Below are 26,173 nucleotides of genomic sequence, written 5' to 3'. Positions count from 1 at the left end.
ATCCCTTATTGCTCACTTTAGGACTATCCTGAAGGAGGCTCCTCTCTCCTCTGCTCAGCAGCGGGTCACATACACCCACCCATCCCACTTTCTGCTTTGGCAGCTGGTGGTGTTTTTCGAAGAAGGGCTGGTGGCCCCTGCAGCAGCATCAAAATACATCTGAGATTTGTTTTTCGCTGCAGCTAGAGGGCATTGGGCTCTGCTGCTGTTATTTTCTGGATGGAGCTTAGCTAAACACAGCAGTCCCATCTGCTCTGGCAAAGGTTGTCTCCAGCAAAAATGTGATTGGATGCACAGAAGAAGCAGCAGAGAAGTGATGGTTGCAGCCCTCTGCAAAATTACAGGATAGGAGGCAAAATGCCCTCAGCTGCCCTTTAATTTGTCATAACTGTGTGCACTCCTCACTTATCTATCTGGAGAATCACTTCAGAGGCTTCTTGTAAACATGAAAAGGTACCAAGAAAACCCAAGAATTTGCAAGCACTGAAACATGCTGCTCTCTCTCAGGAACTTCTGCTCTTGAATAGAAATTGCCTAATTCAAAGAGCCTTGTCCCTGGTTCTCATTTCTGCACTCCATGCAGCACAGAGAGAGAAATGGGGGTAAAGAAAAAAATGAGTCTGTTTTCACATGGAAATTCATACTAAAATATAACCACATTGAGCCATGTCAGCTGAAACGGTATTAAACATGATGTTGAGCCTGCTCCATCCCCTCAGATCAACCTGAGGTTCAAACTAGGCATTTCCCATGTGCCCACAGCCTGCATAGCACCATAACCTCCAGCTGTCCTGTAAGTTTTATATTACATTATGCTGAGCAACTTTACCCAATGCTGTAGTGATGAAAAGCTTAAGAAAGGCAAAGCCAGAAGATAAAATTTAAAAATGTCAGAACAAAGACTGCTGCAACAGATATGGAGCAATTTGGGGGAAGACTTAGCACTGCGGTTGTCCCTAGTACCAAGTGTCTGGATGTAGCATTCCCATTTCTAGTCTGCATCAAGCAATGACAGATCCCTCTCCTATGTAAAGGTAAACTATCACAAAATAATAATTTTGGTTTTAATCCCAAGGGATTTCAATCTCAGAGCTCATGTATTTGGGCATTTTAGATTAAGGCTGTTTAACATAATTGCCTTCCCATTTCTTGTTAGCCATTTTAATAGCATAGCACAATTATTTTCATGCTGTAATTGAACTACGTCTCACAATACGAGATATTTCATGTCATCTATCTATCTATCTATCTGGTAGTCAATTAATTTTTTACTATACATTAGCTGCTGGATAATTTATTTTAAATATAAGTTAATTTATCCCAATCCTTGTTCTCGGCCAAAACCAACCAAACACTACAATTAAATCTGTGAGGCAGAAGAAACACAAGACCTTAACTAAAGCCTACTGGAGCCAGTCCCTTCACCCACCACTTTGAACCAGGCTCAGACACAGCACCACCAGTGTCAATGCCAGGCTGTAGGGCAGACACGACAGCTGGGCAGAGTGGGGCCAGCATGTTCCTCACAGACAGGCCATGGATTCTACGTGGCTACTGTGCAGTGCAGGGTTTTGCTCCATGCTTAGCAACAAAACACAGACAGTTGCACTTGGAGGTGTAAAATCTGTACAAAGACTTCCAGCTGGGACGTGGTCAGATGGCTTATTGGCTTAGCTAGCTGGGCAATGTCTTCTGGGGAGCCCAGCAGCTCCACCATGGTCTCAAGCCTGCAGGGGCTTAGGTCCCATGTGCAAACCCTCAAGGGGGAGAGAAGTTCAGCATCCGCCAGGAAGCTGCAAAGTCAGCTGGGAGTCTGAAAGGCTTCATAATATTCAGAACCACCTTCTCCATCCTTCTGTAAAACACTTAATGAGCTACTTGGCAGAGAGGGATTTAAACTCTACCAAGCCAGGCAACCTCCAGTGCTTTTACTATTGTACAATATTGCTCTGTAAAGAATTGAGTGCAACAGGGATGATGCAATAAGGATGGGAATAACATGTGCAGGAGATGGGAGAAAAGGAGAGAGGATACACTTTCTATTCTTATTTAGTGGAGAGTTTAAACTCTTGATCTTACATTTGAACCATTTGCAAATCAAGCTGAAGCACAGATTTGCTTTGCTAGTGTGACAGGTGGTGATGGTTATAGGTGGAAAAAAGTCTCTCAGAAGTGTCAGTTTTATTTGGAAGGTTATGTGGTACACGTAGCTATGGAAGCAAAATGAGGTGATGTCATTCACCTTCTTCACAGCTTGACGCTTAGAGTCTTTTGGTGACAGGCAGCAGTCCCTGCGCCGTGCTCTTGTTCAGACTCAAAATGCTCCTGAATGACCTCTGCCTTTGCTGCTCTCCAGGAGATTTTATATTCAGTATTTACTAGCTAATTTAACTTTCCGTGGGCTGAAAATATATAACTATAGCTCTCTGTATGTGAGTAAAAAATAGAGCTCACCACAAAAAGAAACAGGAAAATGCCATGCCTTCTGCTCCCAGCTACTTCTGCAAAAACAGAAGTTTTGGTTCTCTCTTGGGCTAGACTTACACTTGTGAAACTGATTGACTTGATCGGATCTACTTCTACCTTACACCTCTACAAAAGACAGGAGGGATTCAGTTCTCGGTGCCACTAAGGAGAAAAAAACAAGCCTATTTAGTCTATCAGATGGTAGAAAATACAATGCTTTCAAATAAGCTATCTTGAAAGCAGCACTTAAATAGAGTTGGCAAACTGCCTGGGACAGTGACCCGATGCTTTCAATAAGCAATGACTGCACTGAAGGCAAAATGACAGTCTGATGCTGCAGGGAGAAAACAGACTGCTGATCTTTCTGTGATTAAAAGGACCTGCAAGGGACTCTGTGTGGTGCTGTCAGATAGCTAAACCAGCTCTTTGTAGCATGACAGACTCATAAATTTCTATTATAACCACCATCACCTTCTGAAAATTACCAGAACTGTGGAAAAGAAAGCTCTATTCCTGTGCTCTGGGCCCACTCTTCGATGGGATCCACATGTTATTCAGCATCTTTATCCCCAGCCCCCCAGGGGTTTGGCCAATCATCTAAGCTTGGCTCTGACTTGAAGCTTTATTTTATATCTGTTTAGAATGAGAAATTCTAGAGCTTTCAAATAACAATTACTTAGATTGTACCACTGGCCCAGTCATCTTTAAAACATCTATTTTTATGCTCTGCAAGCTGGGCACAAATCTAGTATTGCTTGCTAACCTCATTCCTCAACAGAGCTCCCACGGATGCCAACAGGGTAATAGTGAAGATGAGGGTGAAAAAAACCTCATCTGCTGCTGCTCAACTGGTGGTGTTGATATGATGCGTTGTATTGCATTATTGTCTCCTGGACAAATGGTCTCATTTCAGGGGCATTGCTATTTCTATCCTTAATTTCTCCTCTTTTGCTGCCACCTTCTTCTCGTGTTTTATTTCCCTCTTTGTCTCTCTTATTTCTAGGTTTTTAATTTTCTACCCTCCTAGTTACCCAAACACAGCTCACTGAAAGCCTATAGGGAATACTCTTGCATCAGTACAAACAACAGAGCACCTAATTTAACCTTGCAGGGCTTTGTGAACACCACATGAAATACAATCATTCATGCCAATCAAAAGTACTTTGAAAAGAGACAGTACTCAGCTACAAAAAAATTCAACTCGTCTCCTACTTACAGTGGTGGCAGGAACAAAGACATTCAGATATAGGCAGTCTTCACTGACAGAGTATGACGGGGCCTCTCCATCTCCTGGCTGCCAACAAGCTGCCCTAGAAGCACAGATTGAAAAAATTACAATAAAAAGGCTTGTATTCTTTTCCCACTGCTGCTGTTTCATTATATTTTGATGCACTAAGTTCATCAAATCTTTAAATTTGTAGATCTCAATGACATTTAAAACTATGCCCACCTATACCTTAGTAACAAATACGTGGGTTTGTATAAACACATAAAAATACAAAAAACACATTGTATTTTCACATCTAGGATCCTTCCCTCAGAAATCTAGCCTCATTTTAAAAATATTAGAACTTGAAAAGCCTTCAGAAAACTCACGCTTTACATAAACTGCACAAAATTATCATCAGATGTAAGGGGAGCAGAACTGGGGGTCTCAGGCATGGGTCTCCCACTGCTATTGCCTGCACACCTATGTAATCCACTCTTTTGCTGAAATGCCAGTTATTTATTTTAATGTCTAATACTCTCTAGGCTACATTTATTTGTATTTGTTTTAATTTCTTGTGGTCTGTAGGAAAATATGATAAGTTTAAATTTTTAAAGAAATTTTAAAATCCATTTGCCCTAAACATCATAGCAGACCATTAACAGTACCCAGCAATGTTAAAAGTAACCTTTCTATAGGAATTCAGCCAGCCAGCCATGTACAAAAAATAATTTTCTGGCTATCATCTGTATGAGATTCATAAGCTTGAGCTCCCTCCACAGCAAGAATCAAGTGGATGACTTCTGCAGTTCAGATATAAGCTATTTTGAAGACAGTTCCATCTACTTCACAGACATATTTATATCTCATAATCAGTTATGGAAAAGCATCACAAGTTATTAGAAAAGAAGCCAAAAGAGGCTATGGAAAAGACAGTAATATCTCAGAGCATTATTTCTAAATATCATTTTTAATGCCCTTGCAAAATTTTACACTGAAAGTGTGAAGAATTTAATAGAAAACTGCAACGAAAAGGACCAGCTTTAATGCAATTCTACAACATTTTTCTATAAGGGAGGTTCCTAGGATGGTGATATCACTCAATAGCTCTCACATTGATGTAGAGAAGTACATCACCTCCAACCAAAACTGTTAAAGCCATTTTACGCAGACAAAATACAGATCCCCAGGTAGGAACCTGGCCAGGACAACAGGTCAAACCCTATTAATCATGTAGCTTTCCACAGGGCAACAGGAATCATCACCCATGCTCATGGTTTTTGTTGGGGGTTTTTTTGGTAACAACTCATCGAGATTCCCTGCACCTCCAGCTCCCAGGATCTCCTCATGGCAGGACCGACTCCGGGGAGAGGCTGCCACCTGCTGAGGCAGGGCCACAGCTCCTCCAGCAGCTGGAGACTCCAACAGCTGGACAGGTTTTTTTGATTTTTGTTTGGTTTGGGGTTTTTTTTTAAAGTCTTTTATCGGGTCTGTGCTGATAAGTAAATATTTCTCTTCTGTCAGTAATGTCAGTGTGCTAATGTGAATTTCTTATATACAAATATTGTGCAACATCACTATAGAGACCTAAAAAAAAAAAAAAGATGTCAACGTTTTCTATACACACAGGGAGTGAGGTCCCTCTGATTCTCCAAGTGTGCCTCCATGGTGCTAAGCTCAAAGAGTTATTTTTTTGACCTTAAATGAATAATAGAAGGTAATGGCCAAGGTCTTCATTGGCCTAAGGAAGCCCTGAGAATTCAAAAGATAGGAGCAGATTAACTATGGTCCCTAAATTGCTTTAAAAATCTCAGCCAGGCAGCTCATTGCAACACCAGGTCTTCAATGACAGACCACAGAGGTGGATGGCTCTTACCAAAATCCTGGCAGACACTACGCTGTGGCTGCAGACACAGAGAGTTCATGGTGTGTGTGTTAATCTAACATCACTGTGCATCTGAAGAAACAAAAAGCCACATCTCACCAGATCCCTCCAACATACACGGGACTGCATGGTTCCTGTGGTTTTGCTGTTAACACCTCCACAACTCAGGTGCAGCCTGAAGGATGGGACCACCAAAGGCCAGATAGTCCTTCAACTCCTCAAGTCAACACTATCTTTTTTCACTCAGTTCGCCACAGACTTTGCTGGAAACCTCTGGGGATAAATCCTGAGTAATGGAGGGACCAAACAGCTTCCACACAGCTAGGTCTCTAACTCTGTAGCCTCAGGGTGTGTTTTCACCAAAGCAGGTGGATATTCATGTCAGGCCAACAGGCGCCATCCTCCCAGCTTCCTTGCAAAATCTATCATTTCCTTAACCACGTAAGCTCTTGGCCAGATCACCTAGCTCAAGTAGTTAATTACTAACCACATGAGGACTACTCCTGGTGGGAGGAATTGAATAGGATGCATAGCCAGCCATGGCTGGAAGGATAACACAGTGTCTCAATAGACCTTATGTCCATATTAGCTCCCTTGGAAGCTCTTGGGTTGCTAAACCTCAGCTCTCAGCCCTGATTTCTTCAACTCCCTCTACAGAAAGTTCACCAAGTCCTTCCACCAGAGTCTCTCTTTTTGACTGTTCTGCACCTTCAATATCTGTTTCTTGCTTCTATCTTTTTTTTTTTCCTTGCAGCTCCTCATGTCTGCCATGAAACTGTCTGCTTTTTATTGATAGGAACATGATCAGGTACCAGCTCTCCTGTATCAAATTCCTGTGTACATGTGCAGCATGGCTCACTAAAACGGGTTTTGTGGGCTTTGTAATTTGCTTGCTATTATGTGGAGCAGGGATGCACTGTGAGAAAGACCCTATAAAAACACTGTATTTCCATATCTTGTTTCTTGTTGTTGCTGCATTTCTATTTGTTGTGGGTTTTTTTAAAAAATAAATCCACTGTCCTAACATGTTCCACAGCACAGATATACTAAGTAGTGTCACCCAAACACTATTTTCTTTAAGAAATATACATTCACAATTAGTCATTTTGGTTTCCCAACACAACAAAATTAAGACTCGTATTGTAAGACTACATGAAACACAAACATTCCCACAGAGGCTATGTCCACAGAGCACCTCCAACCTAAACTCACCGAACAGTGATGTCTGTACAGTCCTGGAGAGCCATGGCCAGCCAAGGGGAACACTAGATATAGGAACTTAAGAGAAATTTAGCCCATCTGCTAATACAGTTCCTAGCGCTCATATCTTCTTAAGGCATTACCTAAAATGTTTATAACTTCTTTCCTTCTGTTCAAGCCATTTAGCAAGTATTTGCCTTTTAATAGTTTTTGGACAGAAAGACTATCTGGATCCTTCAGTCTCACCTCCTGACACCACTAGGCAGAGAATTTCTATATGAGGCCCACAACTTCTGGTTACCTGAGCGCTGAAGTGCCCGTTTGATTAAATATTCTACAAATTTATGGCTCAGCAGGAGCAAAATGTACTTGTATAAATATTATAAAATTCATGTGTAAATACTCAGAATGAAAATGGATTGACAGCAGACAGACAATGGGGAGTTATGAATAGATTCAAGGCAATGTACTGGAATCTGCCTTTTTTCTTGAAGTGCTAGCATGCAATAACAGATAGACAGAGTAATTATTCTTTTTGCTAAACAAAGTCCCAAACTTGTATTAATCTGTGCCTTATAGGTTTTTTGCAAGAAAGGACATGAATATCGTGGTCATCACTCCAGCTACTTTCATACACCTGGGTGGACAGGCACTTCTGCAGATGATCAAAGGAGTTTCATACCGAGCCACAGTAGCATTCCAGGTTTCCACCCAAGCAAACGGCTCTGGAGGACGGAAGCGCCTCTCTGCAAGGGGAGGTGCAGCATACGGGATCCCCAGGAACTGGCTGATATTTCTCCACTCCAAGCCAATGCGAATCACCTGGGATCTGCCCATCAGATCTCCATGGGATGGGATGTACACAGATGGGTTTAAATCTGATTCAGAAATGGGCAGGAATAAATCTATTGGGGAACAGAGGAAAAATAATTTGCTTTTTCAAGTTAGTACCATTTCAGAAATGAAAATTAATCCCATTTCCCTTATTTTTAAACTGTTAAGTGTCTAATTCATTTCTTTAAATGAAACATAGATAAAACTGTGTTATTCTCTCCCTATAAAATACTTCATGCTATGCCAGATGTTGGCTACTGGATATGAGCATTTAACTTTCCAAACCCTTACTCAAACATTTCTTCCAGATCAGACATCATATTAGAATATAAATCTGACCATTTGTACAGAAAGGGAGAGAGATTTTCAGATTTCCACACCCCACCCCCCCACCCCCCCCAACCCCAGCTTTAAAAAGCACAATGTTAAACCTTTAAACGTTTATAGCAAGTCAGAGAGAGGAAAGATAACCACACAGCTCATTGGTTTGGGCTCTCACCAGGAAAGACTTGCACTTCAGTCCCCTCTCCAGTAGCTGTTTCATCATGTGAGACAGAAGAGCTTCAACAGAAGGCAATGAGAACAACCTATGTCCAAATTCCCTACAGTCCTGTGCAGGGACTGCTGTTCTTGAAGTGGGAATCACCAATGCAAGGGCTCACTTTAAGTCACGCACACGCATGCCTTCTACATGCCAGAGAAGGGAATGAAAGACTGTAGGGTACCAGAAGGCTTTCATCACCATCTCATCCACAGAACTTATGCCAGTACCTACATTTTAGATCAAACGTAATTTTCATCTGAATTTATTTTTTGCTTGCAGAAAATTATGAAATATTAGGGGGTTATAGTTTGGTCCAAATTTTTTTCTTTCTTATATAAGGATTATCTGAATAATTGGTTATCTATCCAAAGAAGAGGTTTTTCAGTAATGCCTTACTTTAAAACAGAGCTATGTGATACCTTGTACTTTTTCTCTCCTAAAACAATGCATTTGATAGGAAGGAACCAAATTCTAAGTCATGTGACTAAACCCAAAACTGTACAGAAATATACAAACACACAAGTCTAGCTTTTATGTCTCTGTCTGTGATTTTGTTTCATTTGACAATGATAAACTCCTTTTTCTCTCATTGAATTTGAACCTCGAAGGTTCTTATTGATTTGTCAATTCTTCACAGAAATTTCAGGGAAGAGAAAATGTAATATTTCTTCCTTTCCCCCTTATTGTTACCTCATTTATAATTACTTCTAATAAAAGAAATAATCAGTATTACACAAGAAGAAAGCAGTCTCTTTTAAAATCAAGGGATAAAACCAACAAAACTTACAGTTACAAATAAGGACATAACCAAATAGAATTTTTACCTGTCTACACAACTTCTATTTCTCTCTTAAATAATTTTCACTTCTTTAAAATATTAGTTCATCTTGGTTTAGGGTTTTTTGTTTGTTTGTTTTCTCCAGAGATGGTCCTTAAGACTTTCAATTGACAGTGGGTTTTCAACACTTCTTGTGTTATTCTTGGAGTTTAAAAGGAAGAACATATAGAACCATCTTCTGCAGATGAAAAAGAAGGAGCTGGACTTTCATTAATGCTTTTTTGTTTGTTTTTATCATTCTGAACTTTTCAAAACATCGTTTGTAGACCAGATTTCCTTTATTAAGGCTGCTTCAAAACCAGATGGTAATACTATGACTTCATGCATTCATACAGAAAGTATTTGGGGATGTTTTCCCATCCTGCTTGGCTGTAGCTCTACTGAAACAGCAATGGACAGTTGTCTTGGAGACATTCGTATTGCTTGATGCCTAGTGAGGATTTCCTCACTCTTCCCTTCACAAGAATTGTGCACAGGCCACCACAGCTGAGTTCCTTCCTCCACAGCTTTAAATGGCTCTTACCTTGTCTCCTGTAGATGTATGTAGCTGGCTCTTTGAGTAAAATCCAGCAGCTATGCCCTTGCATGCCATGTGTGCATATCTGTGTATCAGGGTAGAAAAGGCATCTTACTGCTGAAGGCTGCATTTCCAGTGTAACCACTGTACATGACTGGTTCACTGAACAAGCTGTGAGGTGAAAGTGAAGAAAAAGAGCAGGTAAAAATATATCGTCAAAGTATTTTGTATGACATTGTTATAAGATGCTTAAAAGAAATGTTTTACAACAGGTCAAGCAACAAGGATATGAGGCAGCTCTAAAGCAGAATAATGGGACATAAATGTCCTCAGATTCCCAGAACATTCTCCAAAATAGCCAAAGGACAAAAGATTATATTGGCTTTAAAATGGAGCAATACAGCAAGAGAACTGCTATAACAGGTTTTAGGAGAAGAAAAACATCTAGTAAAGTACTGAGGACCTCAGCTGAATTCAAACCGTCCCCAAGGAGTCCCAAGGAAAGGTTTCAGAACAAGAAAAGTGGTCCTCTCACTTATCCCAGTTTGTAGCTAGAGGTGGGTATCCAACTTTTCCTTTAGAAAGGCTCCTTCAAACAGTTACAGGAAAAGGAAAAACAGTAAGTTGCACTGCTCACCCTCATAGCGTGAGGACCATCTTCTGCAAAAAGCAGTACCATTCCAAGAACCATCTTTTGCAGTAGGTGGGAATTTTTTCCTTATTTCTACTGCTCTATGGCATCAAAGATTTGCCAGTCATGTGAAGTTAAAGCACTCTTTGCTGTCTAGTCAGGCTATTGATTAAAGCAGTTTCCTTTGTTGTTACTACAGCCCAACCTCTGCTTCATCCCAGCTCTCAATTAACCTGCCCTTGTGCATCACAGCTACAGGTTACTTTAGATAATGGTAGGTGGCTCTACCATCTGTCTTACTTGATGAGCTTCCCTTTACTGTTCTTTAGAAAATAACGACATCATCCCTTTAATTTTCTGCTACAATATTCTTGAAATTGTACAATGCCTGGAGAAGCAAGAGATCTCCGTGCCCAAAAGGTGTCAAAATTACACAATCACTGTATGGCATTTTATGTCTATTGTATCTTTCATTAGATAAAGCATTTCAGGTCCCTTTTCTCAAATTCAGAAACACTGCGGTAGTCTTTAAAAATAAGTAAAATCAGTGTATCCATGTCAGAAGTGTGTGAGGGAGTGTTCTTGGTTTTTCAGGCTCAGAAGACAATATTTTCTGTAAGGCTATGAATAACCATTTCTTACCAGATAGACAAAAATCTCTGGCAGTGGAGAAGTCATTGGATATATCTCTACTAACATGCACAACTTCAAAGTTTGAGATGGATGAATCCATGAGAACAGAGGACACATTTAAGGGTTGCCATTTATCCAAATACTCTGTAAAATGAACCATACAAAAATAATATAACTAGAGGGATCAGTAAAAACTTCAGAGGAAAATAATATAGAATTAAAAGCACTGGGGAATTCCCCAATGAAAGACTTTCACCTTTCTTTGTATCAACTGGGGAGAAATGAAATATAATATTCAAGGCCTCTGATTTACTAGAGGGTCCAGTCCATTTTCAGAGATCACGTAGAACTGGGTTTACAAAGGTATTCAGTTAACAAAGAGGTAAATCTGGAGCATCTCCATCCAGGTTTGCATGTAAATCCAACTGATTTAAATAAAAGGTTTCTGAACAAGCCTAATTACATTAAAGAGCATGGGTCACAATGTTTGCACACAAGTTCCTGAGCAGGTACAGCCACTAGTTCCTTGGAAAGTAAGTGGGGATCCTGCATGCGACTGAGCACTCCCAGAACCTTCAGCAGACATCCACATCTATAGCTAAAACAGGAGCTGGTTTCCTAAGGTAGGCTTCACCTCAGTCACTTGCAAGGTAGATGTCTACATCTGAGTTAATTACACTAGACTCCTTGTACCATCAGGAGGAACAGACAGTCATATTATAGAACATCTCCATCCTGGTTTAGATGTTTGCTTTAGGATGAGACAAATCATGTCCAGGAATCCACAGATTACATGAGCCAGATGTCCATGTTGTCTGTACAGGGAACCTCATGTGAGTAGCTGAAATGGAGATGCCTGCATATATCTATATAGAGAGCAAGTCCTGACCTTACAAACTGAGTGAAAATAAGACAACGGTTTTTGTAAATGTTGTATTTTGTCTTCACTTCCCTTACAAGCAATCAACCAAACTCCCACAGAAGCACATGCAATTTTCACAGGTTTACAGACATTTTTTAAAGGTCACAAGGGTTATTTTGATAATTTAAATTTGATTTTGTAGACAAAATTACATTAAATTCTATGAACAGTTACAATATCATGTAACTACTACATAATTAAGATTAAATTCTAATTCATATGTGTACATACATATACACAAACATGTACATATGTATATATACATACGTATATTGCATATATAACATGTATATTCACATATATACATGCACACATGCATCTACATGTGTGAGCATATACGTACACATACATTCTGACTCTAGTATTCATCAAGAACTAGTCTTCTGCCTCACAGTCAATTTTTTAAAAAAGCCACAAACATTCTTCTCTCATACACAAACAGACAAAAATATCTGCAGGGCCTCAATTTTGCACACAGAAGTCAAAAAAGAAGGCTTGGGAAAGAATGGGCCTTTAATTATTTTACTTCCTTCCAACAATTCAACATGTTTTAAGAGCAAAAGGGCCCTGCTGTGACCACCGAGTCCTAAACAGGAGGTTGGTGTTACCCTTTCCATGTAATTGTAGGATGAGGACAGAGCTGAGTCGGCTGTTGCCTCGCTATTCCTGGTGAACAGATCTTGCCCTGTTGCTCGAGTTCATTTACCATACACATGCAAAAGTTGTGGCTGTTCATTTCATTAAAAGATTTCTTTTAGTCTTCTGAGAAATGGGTCACTTGCAAAAACGGCCAAAGTTTCCTTCCTTCCCCTCCTCACAGAAAGTCAGCTGTGGTCATACCACTCAACATCAAATCTGAAGCTGAGGTCTGGGGTTCATACAATCAGGTCTGTGGCGACTTTGAAATCCTGGTGTTTACATATTTGTCAAGTTGCTGAGAACCCAAGAGTCAAGGCAGGCCACAGACTAGCCTGGTTGCATTGCTCCTTGACCAAATAGGCAGGGAATAGCAATGACTAAATTAGATTTCAAAATTATTTTATTCCAAATAATTCATGACAACACAGGGTAATTGCCACAACTCAGGGCTCTCCGTTGATGTTAAAAGTCTTTGCTTTTGCAAGGTAAATCCTTCTCAAGGAAGTGTAAACCTCAAGCATGGGTTATCTCCCAGAAGACAAGCTGAAAAAATCTGATGTGTTACTACCATTGCCAAGGCTGTTACCTTAGTGCTAGTTCCTTTGCTCTCACCCTTGATGAAGAAAACATCTGATGGAGTGATGAACCGACCTACTGTACTGCATATAACTTTCCAGACAGCCCAGCCCTAGTTCACGCCTGTGAACTGGAGGCAAGAAAGCAGCACTGGCTCCCATGGGTTTTTTTCAACCACTTCAAAATCATTCTATTCCTGTTATATTTGGGAGCAACTCTTCTAAGAGATAGAGGCTGAAAGTCTTCAGCTAAGCAGAAATGAAGATTAATTTGGTATTGCACTATTATATGCTAAAACCCACAAGCTTACTTGATATCGCAGAGTAGCAAAGTCATCATCAGCACTATATTCAGAGGGAGTCTGAACTAGTAAGGGAGCAATGATGCTGCAATCACATCTTGATTTGTGCAACAGACTCACTGCACTTAATTTTTTCTTCCCTTAAGCACCGACTATTCAACTATTTTAGAGGAACACATTGATCTTAGACAGGTGGAAATCACTACATTTCACATTGCCAACGGTTTCTCTATTTTAAAATTGTCTAATATGACCTGTTGCAGGATCCATGTTAGAAAATTTCAGCTTCTACATCTGTGGTGACAGTTTGTGACATTTATTTAGAAATATATTTAAAAATAGAAATCAACTCTGTAAATCATGGAGAATTAACCATTACACCCTCTCCAGATATCTGCCTGCACTACTAGAACCAGCAGGTGTTACTTTTCCAGGTTATATCTTGTCAGTTTATGTTTTCAATTCTTTCTTTCTTTTCTTTTTTTCTGAAAACATGAACAAGAAAAGATTTTTTTTATCAATATGACTTAAAATTTGTTTTTACATAAGAGCAATATTTTCATCTTGCACAGCATACAGTTCTAGTAACTGAAGTCCTGCTACTGGAACAAGAAATCTCTCTAGGTTCAGACACAAAGCTTCAAATTACTAGCTGTGGCTCTTTAAAAAAAGAGCCTTGTCTGGATTCTATTGTAAGTCAACAAGTCTGGGTGCATCAGTGGTTTTGGAAGATATTTCACCAGACTGACTCTCTTCCCATAGCTTCCCTGACTTACTGAGTGACCTCGGGCAAGTCTCATAATCCTCATATGCCTCCATTTGCCCACAGGTCAAACATTCAGAAGCGTTCTTGCTAAGCTAAATTCTACTCTCTCAGGGAAGAAATTAAAAACAATTCCACAAAAGCAAAATTAATTACTTGGATTTACAACTCCAGCACTTGAATTTGGCCTCCTGTATCTATTTCCCTGAGGTTTACTAGCTTATCGTTATTAAAATCTTTTGAAGGTGCTCAAATTAAAATTGTGAGTGCACACTGCCATTAATAGGTACATGTAACGTGTTCTACATTTGATCACAAGCTAAACTTCCTACTTCTATATTAAAAGATTTTTATTTTATCCCTTTATGTGGGATAGAGTCAAGTTAACATTAATTTTAAATACATGTAAGACACAATGGACACTCTGCTGTCCATGCTAGGCACAGAAGAGCAACCACTCATGATGCAAACATCCATATATTGCACATTCATACCTAAAACACATTTTATTTTGCTTATTCTTTGTCCTGAACCCCACAGAAGTGACTCTTGCAACCTCCCACTACATGCATGAGGTTGTTTTTTGGCTTGATTTGGGGTTTCTTTTTCATTCTCAGTGCTGGATGAAACAGTCATAATCTCAGATCAGATTTATATACTGAGATTTTCAGTGTTTTCCCTTTCCGATCTTCTGCCCAGCTGACCCCAGATGCAGATATATGCAGAAATACTAATGGTAATTTTAATGACAGAGCAAAGCCCTTTAACCCAGAGCTGTCCATGGCACCACTGTGGACATTACCAGCCAGCAGTTAGCTGCAAAAGAGATTTTTGGCTATTAGTTGTTTTGTTTTTCCCTTCTCTTGGGCAGCAATGCCCACAGCCATGCACACCTACTTCATTACGTGGGCAAACCAGAACTTTCTATTGCTGATATAAACTTGCCTCATCTAGAAACTGCTCTCAGAAGGCACACAGCTACAAACTGCCACTTCTTTACTGAAAATGCATCGTGCACCTGATGGACTGGAAGACATTTCTGGTTTATATATAGATTAAGCTCTGACCTTCCAAACCACATTTTGGCAAATGCATTGATTGGATAATTACAGCATTCTGAATCCAGCCAGCCCTGTAACTTTTATTGCAAAATTATAGATGTCCCATACAGACAGTCTCTCTCTTCCAGATGTTCTTGTTTGGGTAGGCAAAGTTTAAGACTGGATTTGCAAAAGGACTCACACTGGCCTTACTCTGCTCCCAGTCAAGTCGTCAAGATCACAAGACTGGAGTAAATTTCCTGGGGGCACAGAGTTCAGGCTCCCACTTTCACAGGCAGTGACATAAAATCCTTTTCATAGTCAACAGAAGTTTCATCACTGACTTCAGTAGAAGCAAAGTGGGATCAGTTCTGAGTTTGCTGGAAAATTTGACATTTGATATAAGGAAACAGATACAGAAGTGCAATAAATTAACAAGTTACATTTAGAAGAAAACTTGTGAAGTTAAGGAGGTACATAAATCAGATGAGGTTAACACAAGGTTAAGAAGGTACATAAACCAGATCTTTGGGTTCAGTATGCCTAATTTATGATTGAAAGACAAATTCTGATCTTAAATCTGAAATTTGTGAGCCATATTTAATAGCCCTGGCTCAAACCAAAAACATGCATACAGACTGAACTCTTGTGTTTTATATTCCCAGAATTCAGAGTTTTTTTCCAGTGAAGACTGCTAACCTGTCTGTATACCAACAATCTCCAAAACCAGCAAATGGGTCTTTGTGGGTCTGCAGAAAATATACTCTTTCTAAAATATAGTTGGTTCTCATTTTCATCCATCCACTGAGATTTGAATAATTCAAAATGAGTCATTTTCTTAAAACTGCTGCATAATAACTATAATCACACCTCATACACACATGTCCCAAAGTAGAAAATGTGTTATTTATGGCCTTTAGCTGTGAGAAATCTTGCTATGCTCATGTTAAATGCAAGCTTTCTGCCTCCTTCCGTGGTGACAATTATAGTAAATGGTATAGTAATAGGATATTAAAAATGTACCAGATATTTATGCAGGTTTAAAATAAGCTGTTTTCAAAAGACTGAAATCCTTATGTTTACAAACAGAATAAAAATTGAACCTAAGACTAAAGATAAGTAATTCTACACCAGAGGTCCAATATGCTGTGTGTGAGCATGGTAGATCAGTTCCCGAGGATGGATAAAAAAAGGCTGTCTTTGTTTCACACCAAAGATCTCTCTGACATATCGTCAGCATTGTGGGAAAACAGGAAGACAAATGATACTATTAATCACCAAAGTCAGCTACATCAGCACCTGTACTGCCATCAGCATCTCTGCTGAGAATGGAAATACCTCATGTGCTGAGATAGCCCAATCAGAAATTTATTCTGAAGTTGGAAAATTCTGTAGCCACTGCTCAGTCCTGCATCAAGGGAACAACTATAAATCATTAGGGGATCACAGGAAGCAGAAACAGGAAGGGCCTAACAGATCATTACATCCATATGACTTGGTGGTTTCTCAATTAATTACTTGATTTGAAGGGCGTGGGAATGGAGCCCATATGATCTGTATATGATCTGCAGTCCCAAGCAGAGACCACCATTTAAGGGCCATTGTCTTCTCGCAGTTGCCAAATCTAAGATAGATGTTAGTATCCTACTTAAAACTGAGGAACCTGAAGGCACAATTGCTCATTAAAGTTTGGATAATTACTTATACAATTCATAAGTCTCATCAAAATGTACAAAAGCGGGAGTCAGTGTCAGTCCTCCCCTCCACATGCACAGGAAAAATTTCAGACTCTCCAGTTTGCTTTAAGCACAAGTATTTCTCCTAAAAAGCCAGGTAACATGTTTCATAGATTGTTTTGCTTCTTTCACTCTTAATTATAAAGACATAAAACCTTCCACAGCTCAAACCTCTGTGCATAAACTGTTTGAATAACAGCATTATACAACTGTAAAATAACAAATCATAATTCCTCATAAACATTTGGGTTTTATTTCCCCCTATCTTACAGCTAGTTGCAGAAAGTTACATCTCAAACCTAATTATGAGAACTGACTGATTTCTCTTTTACATAACATTCCTCCATATTCACACAACTGAGTGGAGCTGTTATTTAAATACCAGTGTTAAGTAAACCAAGACTGCAGCATGACATATTAGCATTTTCAGCACAGGCAGTCTTAAAATAACAGCTGTTCTCCCATGGTTAAAGGTCACAGATCATACCTGAAACTCGCCACAGATGGTTCCATATTCAGTGCCATCACAGCATGTTAACTTCTTCAGGGGAAAAATTGCTCCTAATGTAACAAGTCGGACTTTCCTAGTCTGTTCAGGCTATATTTTTCAAGCACTATTTCTCAGATAATAGAAACTATGTGGAACTCACAACAGACCAGCAGGAGCATTCTCTGCTCCATGGGATACATGTACAGAAGACAAATAAAAGTATTCATTTAGTTAAAGATGAAACCCACACATTCAGTTAAATGCATTGCAAATCAGTGATGAAGACGACTTGGAGAGTTTAACCTTGTATTAGAAAGGGTATTGCAAGAATACAAGTAGGCAAAACATGTTGAAGCAACAACAAAGCAACAAGAATTCAGGTAAGAGACAGTGTGCAGCTCACCTCCCTCCTGCCAGACAGCAGTGACCTGCAGGCATTGCAGAGCACTTAATTCTCCTTTTTTGCAGTCTAACAGAGTGTTAGAAATACCTAGCAGTGCTGCTTGTAGGGGGAGTAGCCTGAGGAAAGCCAACAGAAGCCTCAGGGTGTTGAAAGGAATCACAGGGCCACAGTGGACTGCTGGATGAACAAGCTGGTACAAGGCAAAGAACTGGCAAGAACCTCAAGCCTTCCCTCTTGTTGTGTCTCCCCTGAGGTTAAACTCACATGTGGAAGGGATTTTTTTGCATCTCCCTGGTGGCTGCAGGCTGCTCTATGACAGGGCATGAAAAGAAGCTCCTATTGAAAATTATTTTTGCCATTGCAGATTCAAAGGTCTAGAGGTTTTATGAAGATTATTGCTCAGTAACATCTTCACAAGGCCAGATTGGGGAACAGAAAGAAAACAAATACATGGTTTTACTCTATTTATTTAGGGATAGTTTCAGTGAAGGAAACTCCGGTAAATTATTTTGTTGAGACAAAAGAATTAGGTTTCAACTCTTCATCTTTTAAACCTGTAGCAACTGCAGAAGAACTCCCCTTTGTGTACAGTGGAACTAACAGGGCTGGACAGTGCCTTGCAGCTCCTTGGCTCAAGGATTTCTGCCTTCAGACAGATACCAGCATAAATTAAATCATTCTAGCTGTCACTTGCTGACTTCGTGAAGTTAAAGATTGTGTATGCAAAGCTTTAAAAAAACAAAACAAAATTTAAAAAAAAATGGTGAGATTCTGAGTTTAAATAACACAGACAGTGAGACAAATTAAGATCTGGTGACAGTCCAAAGAAAGAGAATCTAGCTCTGTGAGAGCTGGCTTCATTGTAGAATAAAGAGACAAACAAAATGGTTTGGGGACCATAAAATTTTCTTTTAAAGACTGTTCTCCAGCTTATTCAGGGAGAAAACAGAGATTCTTGACAGGTTGGTGTGTGTTGATTTCTTTAAAGTAAAGAATGCCACTTCAGCATCTCCAGGGCAGAAGGATTCTACTGTCTCTTCAGAGATGTTAAAATCCAAAGTGATATCCTTCCATAAGGGTAGAGATGGAGCAGTTGGTATTTAACAATCTGGCCTCCTGCAGGATGTCATGGGTTCCTCAAAATGCAGCTTTTTATAACTACATAAGCCAGCAAATGTAAGAAGTTACCTCAGCTGGCAAATCTTGCTCTCCTCACCACCTAAGAAAAGACAGCAAAGAAGCCACTAGTCCTATTAATTTGAACTAGAAAAGCTGAAGCATGTGTGAACATGAGAGAGAATACCTATTTTCTCAGAAGGCTGAATGTTAAAACAGCTTCTCCATATAATTGCTTGATGAAGGTCCTAACCAGTTTTCAGAGCTGAAAGACAACTTGATGGAAGACAGGTTGATCCAAGATATAAGTCTGTCCATTTCTCCAGCCTGTTGAGGTCCCTCTGAATGGCACCACTCTCATCTGGTCTGTAAACCAATTCTCCCAAACTTTTATCATCTATAAACTTACTGCAAGTGCACTGTCTTATTGTCCAGGTCATTATTCAAGACATCAAACAGTATTAGGCCCAGTATCAACTCTGGGGGTACACCAGCGAATGGCCTCCAGCTCAATCACAATTTTGTGCCCAGCAGTTCAGCCAGCATTTATTCCACCTCATTGTTGATTTTTCTAGACCTTACTTCAGTTTCTGTGAGGATGTTATGTGAGACAGTGTCAACAGCATTTCCGAAGTCAAGATAACATCCACTGCTCTCCCCTTATCCTCTCCCTTATCTCCTTATCCTGACTGTAGAAGATTATCTGGTTGGTCAGGCATGATTTCACCCTTCATAAATCACAGAATCACAGGATCGTCTAGGTTGGAAAAGATCTTGAAGATCATCTAGTCCGTCCATTCACCTAACATTGACAGTTCTCAACTACACCATATCCCTAAGTGCTATGTCAACCCGACTCTTAAATACCTCCAGGGATGGGGACTCCACCACCTCCCTGAATCCATGCTGACTACTCTGAATCACCTTCTTGTTCTTCATATGTCTGGAAATGGTTTGCAGAATCAGTTGCTTTATTACCTTCCCAGGGATCAAGGTAAGTCTGACCAGCCTATCAGATCTTTGGCTTTTCCTTCTTGCCCTTCTTGAAGACAGGACAGGGGTGACATTCGCTTCCCTCCCAGCCTCAAGATCCTTCTCCATCACCAGGGCCTTTTGAAGGTAATTGAGAGTGGCCTCACAATGACATCAACCAGCTCCATCTACAGTCATGGGTGCATCCCATCAGGCCCCATGGGTTTGTATGTCCAGCTTGTTCCCTAACTTTATCTTCCTCCACTGAAGATAAGTCTTCCTTCCTGCAGTCTTCTCCCCCTGCTCTCAAGGGCCTGAAGGATGGACTTACCAGTAAAGACTGAGGTGAAGGAGGCAACTCGGCCTTTTCCATATCCTTTGCCATCAGGTCTCCTCTATTCAGCAGCAGACCCACATTTTCCATACCCTTCCTTTTGCTGACCATGTACTTTGCAGAAATCCTTCTTGCTGAGGCTTTTTCTACTATTCTATGGCCCTACACGCCTCTATCCTCTCTACTGAGAAGAACAATGAGTAAAATAGGCAAAGCATCTACTTCCCATAAGACTGGAAATAAGTCTGCTAATCTGGGTTTCTTCAAAATGTGTCAGGGCGGGAAACACCACAGACTTGGATGGAGTTAGCACCCTGACTGCAAATAGGAGGAAGCAAAGTGCTGGGCACTCTGTCCTGAGCATTGTGAGGTGGCTAACTAGAAAATAAGACTGCCGAATGCGTTAACTGTCTATTGAAATATAGGCCTTAATTGTGCTTCAGTAGACTCAGACTCTAGATTGGACATAACATTAACTTCATTATTTCAAAGAGCCTTCTGGAAAAGTACTCAAATTTAAGTATCTTTCTGATCTTTTGATGGAAAGTTCTTGGGGTTTTTTTTATATATATATATATGTTTACTTGCACACACATATATATGCAAACATGACAGTGCCCTTATGTAGTGACAGTTTCTCACATTCACCATCTGGTTACCAGACAGGAGTCACAGAAATTTTTTCTTCTCCGTGTACAAGCAATACCACAATGTAGCAAATTCAGTTACTGCTAGCTTTTCTATGATGTCCAACTCCAAACCCATTAATCTTCTATAGCATATATTAATATAACATAATCATAAAGAGTTTGGAAATGTTTTTGAAAATTTTCCAAAACCTCTGACAACGTGACACAGCTAGCAATCTGACCTAAATAACAAGGATGGTACTTTTACTATCAAAATGAGGCAGAACATAAGGACAGATGGTGCCCAGTTGCATTTTGAATACACTGCTGCACACACTGGTGACAGAGACCCAAAGAGTACAGGATACTAGTGCTAATTTGACATCCAGGCTAGTTGTGTTCTTTGTAATTCGGTGACTTCTCCTGACTGCTGTCCTCAGGACCACTCTAATCCAGAATCCTGCTTGTTCATGGGAGGGTCTGCTCCCTTGGGTGGTTAACCAGACCTTTGCAAACCAAAGACATCCCTAGTTGCTCTGCATTTGGGAAGATGACCTGGAAATGGGTGTGGTAGATCAAGATTGTTACTAAGGGTAAGATGAGCACCTCACTCGCTGTGGCTAAATTCTGAGCAGTCTTTACAGTAGAAAGCAAATGACAGATAGAAAGGCCTAATTTCCTTAAGTGCTGCCTAGGTCACCATTTTCCCAGATTTAAGAAAGCAAGAAATACATAAAATGAAAATGACAAAATTACTACTAAACTTCACATTGGGAGGAAGAAGACTTTAGTAAAGTGGTTTTCTACATCCCATGGGAAAAACAGTTTGAAAACTGTTGAATTGCCCAATCTACATATTACTCCACTAGTTTCTCAAAGCATTCACACAAAAATTGTTTCTGCTTACCTATAGGTGTCTTCCTTATTATAAAAGCAGAAATTATAATTACTAATCGTCTGAACATGATTATGATTAGTAGTCATAGATAAGATGATGAAACAGTTAGTAATAAATTCTGAACTCAATATTGAATTTTAACCATCTTCTGCAAGCCCAGTTGCATATGGTGTAACAAAAGACAGACACAAAGAGATTAACAAATTTGCTCAGATCAAACTGATAATCAAAGGCAGAGATGGATGAGACTTCTCAGTTTCAGTCTGACCTGAGGGCTAAATTGATTTATCTAATGACTAGTCAACCTGCTTCCTTTCCGTTATACATAGCATTTAGCAAATGTGATGTGCATTTCTGGAAAGGACACATCAGGGAAGCCTGTAGCTGTGAACAATTTGCATATATTTTCAGGGGACAATAAACACAGAGCCCTGAAAGACAGCAGTCAAGTTTCATTTTTTGAGAGGATACACCCACTTTTAAAATAACACATGTGAGTACCATAAGATTACTTTACTGCAAGACTGAATTAATTTTTCTTCCCAATACAGAAAAGATGGTGTAATAGCAAGTTACAGCATCTCTTCAAAAGCGAGACCCAACACACACCTCAAATACTACATTTCTTGTGATCTGGTTCTGAATAATCTTTGAGATAATATTCCCATCCTTGCTGGAAACCACAAACAAGGACTAAAGGCAGTACAATTTATCATTCTTCTATACCACCAATTATAAAGTAATATTAACCTCCATTAATTTCTGGAAGAGTTGCCCCTTCCATTGTTTTGTCTTTTGCAGAAAACTAGATGTGCTAAATTTGACTTTGCAATTTTTTGTATCTATTTGAAAACTCATTGTCACTCCTTGCATTTAGCATTACTGGCAGAAACTGATGGTGATTTGTCTAATTTAACATCCCTTGTCACCCTGGCAAGCACCAGATGCTACAAGAAAGGCACTAGAAACCCCACAACAGCGGACAATAATGTAATAAACAGCTTTTCAGGAGGCTACCCTTGCCAGAGATTTTCTTCATTGGTATATGAAGAATATGAAGTTAATCTCAAATATGAAGTTGTATCTATTGAAAGTGATGTGACATCTACACTTATAAATGATAAATTGCTTGATCAGTCCTGCCAAATATTTTGCCTCAGTGACCTCTTGTGGCAGTGAGTTTGAGAGATATTAGGCCAGCATTTTGGATGAGAACAATTCTTCTGTTTAAATGATACACAATTAATAAAAATGAGTAAACATCTGAATGAGTAGTGACAGGGAACACAACTATTTCATTATAGTGTGATCTTCTAGCAATACATACAAAATACAGGATGTTTCCTTTTTCTTTGGCTTAATACATGAACACACTTACCACTTTCTGGTCTGAGAGGTAAACTAACAGGTGGACACATGGTGTTCTTCAAGTCAGCTAAAACCAGAAAAAAACCAAAACATTTGAAAACAATTACACTTGAAGGTTTAAAATGTAATCAACACTTCACTGTTTCCAGCATTACTTCTGGGATCTGAATGTTGCATCTTCTCACCACAAACATCAAGAGTAAGGATGCAAGGCTGCTTTGCTTCTAACCCTTTTGAGCTCATAAATGAAACCAGACTTCCATAAATTTCTGTATTAATAGACGTTCTGACAAACACTTTTCAAAATGCAGTTATTTATGAACAGCTCATTTCAGTAGTTCTGTGCTTTTTTCCATGCCACTCTCTGTATTTTGTTTTCTGCATCACAAGAGACCTGAGATTTTCTCTGCTTCTTGATTAGCAAACTGGAATTTCTCAAAACAAGAATTAGGAACAAGTCAGTTTCCAGCAGGAAACTTTCAAAATTAAAATTCAAATAATCATTCACGTTTTCCACACACAAAACTTCTCATTTGCTAGTATTTCCCTTAAACATTTTGTAATTTTAAATAACAAACGAAAAGCTTCCCCTGTGCATTTATATTTTATAAAACACTTTGGTTAATCAAATCAGTTATAAATTCTCTGAAATAACCAACCCTATACAGAAGCTGAAGACAGATCAGATTTTCTGTTTGCCTCTTCCACTTTTTACTGCTCATGCATGTAATCAACAGATATTTCTAAAAACTCAGGAGTTTTACCATTCACATTGACAGGAACGAAGGATTTGGGCTATTCAGAACTCTCTTTAAAATGCTACTAATGTTTCTCATTGACTGAGCTGCAACCATGACTACACATATGAAGTCAAATTGCTAATGAGCAGAGTCGTGCAGGCAAACAGCTCACACGTCAATTTAAGATACTAAGAAACGTGGAGACACAAGTACCTTCCTACAACAAGACTGTGGACTAAAACCAAAGACCCTGCTTCATGTTAATGTCCCACTGCCTATGGTAAATTCCTCCTTCAGGTTTCACTCATTTTTCCCTTTTAGCCTCAGAGTTTTCTTGTTCCGCTTCCAGGTTGCCAGACCCCCAAGACACCAGCACAACTGATACAAATTTTTGTCTGAAAATATCTTCATTTGCATAAACATCTGTGCCTTGCTGTCTGTTATGGTGGAAACACATCTGAAGCTTCCTAACTACATAAGGAAATGTCACCATCTCTCCTAACACTCCCACTTTGCATACACCCCAGGCTCCTCTTTATCATCCCTCTGTCCGTGAAGTGAACAACATACTTTATTGTCAGTTGGTTCTTTGTCAACGAGATTAAAAACAATTCCAAGAAGTGGAAGTGCATCTGTGCCTTCACTGTCTTCTCTTCACTTTGTCTTTCTGCCATTCTTCATTCTTACCCCTTGGCTGTTTCTCAGTTCCCCCTGTCATTGCTTGCTTTATCAGGCCTGTTGTTCCCTTCCTCTCAGTGCCTCTCCACTAATCCCTCCCCAAGCCCACACCAAGGATTTGGGAAACCCTACAAGCGTCCATGGTGCCCCCTCAACTCCATGCTGTGTCTCCTCTTTAACAAGGGTTACCCCACTGGGGAAGGAAATGGATAGTCCAGTGGGCAGAGTGCCAGTGTAGGACTTAGAAAAGCTCAGGATCAAGTTCATATTTCAGACACTTCCAGTGTGAATGAGGGTTTTCTTTAAGTTTACTAATACTGTAAAATGCAGTGTATTGCCGGGATATCTGATTTAGCTTTACACAATTTTAATTGGATTACCTTTATATCACATTGCGGCAGGTGCACCCACCCAATGAAAATAGGGCTTCTTGGCTGCTGAAGTGTAGCAGCTCCTGATTACTTTTGTTCTCAGGGCTTCGCGGTAATTGGGGCCTTTGGCCAATGGGAGCCGCTATTGACTACAGGTCAGATTCGGCCTGGGTATAAACGGAGTCCCCTGGGGGAGCCATTTGGAGCTCGTCCCCTGGAGCAGCATGTTGAGGTCGAGGACTCTCCCCTTGGGTCAGGATGCTGCCCAAGGAAACTCCTCGAGGTGCCTTGGGTTGGGACGCTGCCCTGAGCAGGTCCTCGAGTTTGAGAAGGGCCCTCACTTGTTAGGTGAGTGATAGAGCATTTTGGGTTGTTGTTAAACCCTAGCAGTGGTGCTTTGTTCTGTGTTTTGGGTTGTCGTTAAGCCCTAAGGATTTGTTCTTTGTTATGCATTTTGGGTTGCCTTAAACCCTAGGAAGTTGTTCTGTTCTCCTCTCACAGACATTTGAACCTGTAATTTGCGAAGGGCTAGTTAACTGTGTTAATAATAAATTTTTAATTTTTGGTGGTTAGTTGTTTATTTGAGAGCCTCCGTAACACACATGCACTGGACAGTATGTATCTACACTTCATGCCACCCCTCTCCACTCAGATATCAGTCCTTCTCTACTCTGTAAAAACTAAAGGAGTTTAAAAGCAGGAAAAGTGCTCCTTATTCATTTTTTTCCCCTGATTCTGTCAACATCACCAGACTTGCCCGCATGGGCCTCACTGCTTTCAGTGGAGTTCAACAAGGTCATTCCCATTTAAATTCAATAACAGGCTATCCTCCCATAAAGGGGGATACAGTCAGACAGGTGTCATCCTTATTGTTTCAGTTATGTTAAATCAAAGCTTAACAAAGTAGAACTCATGAGGAATGTGACAAATGACAAACCCATTGAAATTTTTCAACAAAATAATGGAGTCTTTTGTTTTGCTATGGAAAAGAAAATTCACATTGACTAGATCTGATCTGATTCCTCTGGAGGAAATAATCAAACCTCTCAAAACTTCTGTTTAAACATGTGATGGCTTCTTAGTGCTTGAAGAATACAGTGCTACCTTGAAATTTGGTCTTGGCCCCTTCTTTATCAAAACAGCCAAAACTGAATTTTAAATTCCGTAACAAAACGAAAACTTTTGAAGTTATTCATCCATCCACACTGTTAAACCATAAGCCAAGCAGTGAGAAAGAATGGTGTCCTGACCAGGACTGTGCAGAGGGACAAAATATATTTGGATTCCAACACTGACTGCAAGTCTCCCATATAATCTAAGAAATTAAATTATACCTCTTTGAGGTACTTCTATTCCTTTTCTATTAAAATGAGGATTAAATTGCACCTTTCTTTCCCTTGCACGTACTTATCTGCCTTGTCTATTTGTAATCATTGCAAATA

General features: G+C 39.8%; 1 protein-coding gene across 1 annotated transcript in view; it reads right to left on the bottom strand.

Moving 5' to 3' along the window:
* TG (thyroglobulin) overlaps positions 1–26,173 on the bottom strand; it is a 162,036-nt gene that overhangs the window by 74,585 nt on the left and 61,278 nt on the right. The window contains exons 35-39 of the mRNA XM_074888192.1: positions 22,953–23,009; positions 10,765–10,899; positions 9,498–9,662; positions 7,441–7,663; positions 3,683–3,776 (exon numbers count right to left, since the gene is read on the bottom strand). Coding sequence (XP_074744293.1) covers positions 3,683–3,776; positions 7,441–7,663; positions 9,498–9,662; positions 10,765–10,899; positions 22,953–23,009 — 674 coding nt within the window. The remainder of the gene's footprint in view (positions 1–3,682; positions 3,777–7,440; positions 7,664–9,497; positions 9,663–10,764; positions 10,900–22,952; positions 23,010–26,173) is intronic.

This window comes from Strix uralensis, chromosome 1, assembly GCF_047716275.1.
Source record: "Strix uralensis isolate ZFMK-TIS-50842 chromosome 1, bStrUra1, whole genome shotgun sequence".
NCBI lineage: Eukaryota > Metazoa > Chordata > Aves > Strigiformes > Strigidae > Strix > Strix uralensis.
This window is presented reverse-complemented; position numbering and strand designations above follow the sequence as displayed.